This window comes from Callorhinchus milii, unplaced genomic scaffold, assembly GCF_018977255.1.
Source record: "Callorhinchus milii isolate IMCB2004 unplaced genomic scaffold, IMCB_Cmil_1.0 Scaffold8, whole genome shotgun sequence".
NCBI lineage: Eukaryota > Metazoa > Chordata > Chondrichthyes > Chimaeriformes > Callorhinchidae > Callorhinchus > Callorhinchus milii.
In genome coordinates this window covers 6,665,999-6,668,776 of record NW_024704749.1, presented here as the reverse complement: position 1 = coordinate 6,668,776, position 2,778 = coordinate 6,665,999, and the positions used below count along the sequence as shown (strand labels likewise).

The 2,778-nt window shown below is 43.1% G+C and overlaps 1 protein-coding gene across 1 annotated transcript; it reads right to left on the bottom strand.

The window, feature by feature from the left end:
- Nucleotides 1–379: 379 nt before the first annotated feature.
- LOC103184355 (G-protein coupled receptor 1) lies at nucleotides 380–1,988 on the bottom strand. The gene has a single exon (XM_042337304.1). The coding sequence runs from the start codon at nucleotides 1,877–1,879 to the stop codon at nucleotides 719–721; it is 1,161 nt and encodes a 386-aa protein (XP_042193238.1). The 5' UTR covers nucleotides 1,880–1,988; the 3' UTR covers nucleotides 380–718.
- Between the last annotated feature and the right edge of the window lie 790 nt (nucleotides 1,989–2,778).

Genomic DNA, 2,778 nt, shown 5'->3' with positions numbered 1-2,778 from the left:
CAGATACTAAAAGATAATTTTGTTCAGCTTTGATCCCTAATAAACAAACACTAAAACCTTCTGGTTTTGTACATTTCTTTTGATCAAATTGAATCTTACTCTTTTCACTTCTCCCTTAGTGTTTACCTATTGTGTGAACCCCTCTGAATAATGTAACTTGAAAGTAAAGATGTATACTAGCTTTTTGGTTACATTAGTTTAAAAAAAAGTTACAGGAGGTAATTGAACTAGTGATAGAACTCATTCGGAGGCACTGACTATTGGGTATGTTTCATAAAACAAGAAACAAGTTTTTAAATACTACCAAAGTTACCCTCTTACATGCAGAGTTGTCCAGTTGAACCAGGTCAGATTTTCCAAAAAGTAAAGCAAATGCAGATTTTACAATGCTTGCACAAGAATCTTTATTTATAGAGATGTTGGGAGCAGGTAAATATAAAAGCAGCACATTCAGGACAATTACATACTGTTTAATAAAAACTATTCAGTAACATTTCCAATATACTTCAGTACCTTGCCTGAGCAAGGTACCATTCTTTTGGCTGAGCCTGGATCGTGAGTGCTGGTAGGCAATTCAATTAATAGAGTTTGCTGCGCTGAGTTTGACTATATGCCAGCACCATCCCTCCCCCAATTCAAAGGCAAAAGAAAGCCAATTTATAGGATCATGCTGGTACGCAATCTAATATAGGCATAACTAGCACCGAGCAGGACTTGTCTACACAGAGCCTCCCTGATCTGTATGATGCAATGGTTCATTAACCCATTGCTCCATTGGGGCTGCTTCAGTCTCAATTTCCGCCTCACTTTGATCAACAAAAGTAGAGTACTCCAACTGGCCAAATGTGTGCTTCAACATATCGGGCAAGGACTTCCTCAATAGGGTTTTCACATTGTGGCCAATGAAAATGTACAGAATTGGGTTAAGGCAGCTGTTGAGAAAGGCCAGGCTGGAAGCAATGGGGATCCCGTGACGGATGACGTAAAAGTAATGGAAGCTGCGGCTGGAGTGCTGAACTACTTCCAAAATGCTCAGTATGTGGTAAGGAGTCCAGCAGACGAAGAACACTATGATAACAGCAATTGTGATGGGGAAGAGCTTGTTGGAGATGACCAGGCGTATTCTTTTCATGTTAACAAGCAAGAGCGAGTAGCAAACAACCATGGTGATGAACGGGAACAGAAAGCCAAAGAAAAAACGGAGCAAGACCTGGGTGGTGTGCCGGGCCACCGCAGTGTCATGATCTTGACTGCCCTTCATGTAATTGCTGAAACATACAGTTGTGTTGATTTTAAAGCTGAAGGAGACAGTGTCGCGGAAATACAAGTAAGGGGAGCTCAGGACTAGGGACACCGCCCACACCAGAAGACAGAGGAAGGTGGCAGATGAATGCGATCGGATTCGGTAAGCCCACGTGGGGTGGGCGAAGCAAATGCAACGGTCCACGCTAATGACCGTCAAGAAGAGGATGCTGGAATGCATGTTCAGAATGGCCACAAAGGAGTTAATCTTGCACAGCATGATTCCAAAGGGCCAGTGGTACTCCAACGCAATGTAAGCAACTGAGAGAGGCAAAAACAGCACGAACACCAAATCGGCGATGGCCAGATTCAGGAACCACTGGGTGGTCACCGTCTTCTTGAGGTTGAAGCCCGTCACCCAGATGACCAGGGCGTTGCCAGGCACCCCAAGGAGAAAAGCGATGATGTAAATCACAATCGAGAAGATGTCCAGGGAGTGCTCAATGTGAGATGCGAATTCGTTGAATTCGTAATCATGGGCAAAATCAAACTCCGTGTAGTTGATGAAGTAATCTGTGTCCAGAGAGCCTGGGTACTCATAGTAGGCGTCAATCAGTTCATCGTCTATCGGATTCATGGTGCTCCAATTGTATTGGTTGGATGGAGGGGGGAGTGGGGAAATGCTGAAGAAAATGGATCTGGGGAATCGCCTGCTTTGAAAATGAAAATTAACAACATGTGACTGTGGACGGTTACAACAACAACTTGCATTTACATAGTGCCCTTCACACGGGGCAGCGACTCGGAGCGCAGAATTTGTGTTACCCTCTATGCGCCACGCTAACGAGCTTTATGCACGTAACTGGGCAGGAAGAATTTAATTTTAACTTTACTCCACGTTTTATTTATACTTCTCACTCCAAATCAATTCCTGGTCCCATATATCTACCTATCTGCCAGAGGGTCACAGATTAAAACCCCATCTGTCTTTAGTGGGTGCTAAAATGTTTCAAATGCTGGTGGATTGGGCCAAATATCCCTTCCTTTGCTTTGTGCATCTCAGCCACACTCGACATGGATTAACTGAAACTCCAGAATTTGTGTCTGAAACAGCCCAAAATTAACGAGAGACAGAGTGAGAGAGAGAGTTTGAGACACAGATTAAGGATCGAGGCACAGCACAAACCTAAAGGATCCGAGACGGACAATCAATCAAAAGGTTTGAAGTCAGAGTAAAAAAAAAGACAATTTGATTCATTTCACAATCAAAGGATTTGATTGAAAATGAAACGATTTGCCAGAAATGAGAATGGAAAGTGTCTTTCAAACAGACACTTTTGCACTGTCTTTTAGTTCGCTTTATAACTGGGGGGGGGGAAGACTCTCGAATATTTCCACGAATGCAATTAGAAATATATGCACGTATACATTTATAAATAAACTTTTATAAAGCACACACTAGTTTTCTATCTAATCCCGATGCGAGCGCCCGTTCTCACCTGTTTCAGACAGCGCTGCGTTGAAGAGTCTCAGTCG

Coding starts and splice junctions, on each gene's coding strand:
- LOC103184355 (XM_042337304.1), bottom strand. CDS start 1,879: ATGAATCCGATAGACGATGAACTGATTGACGCCTACTATGAGTACCCA.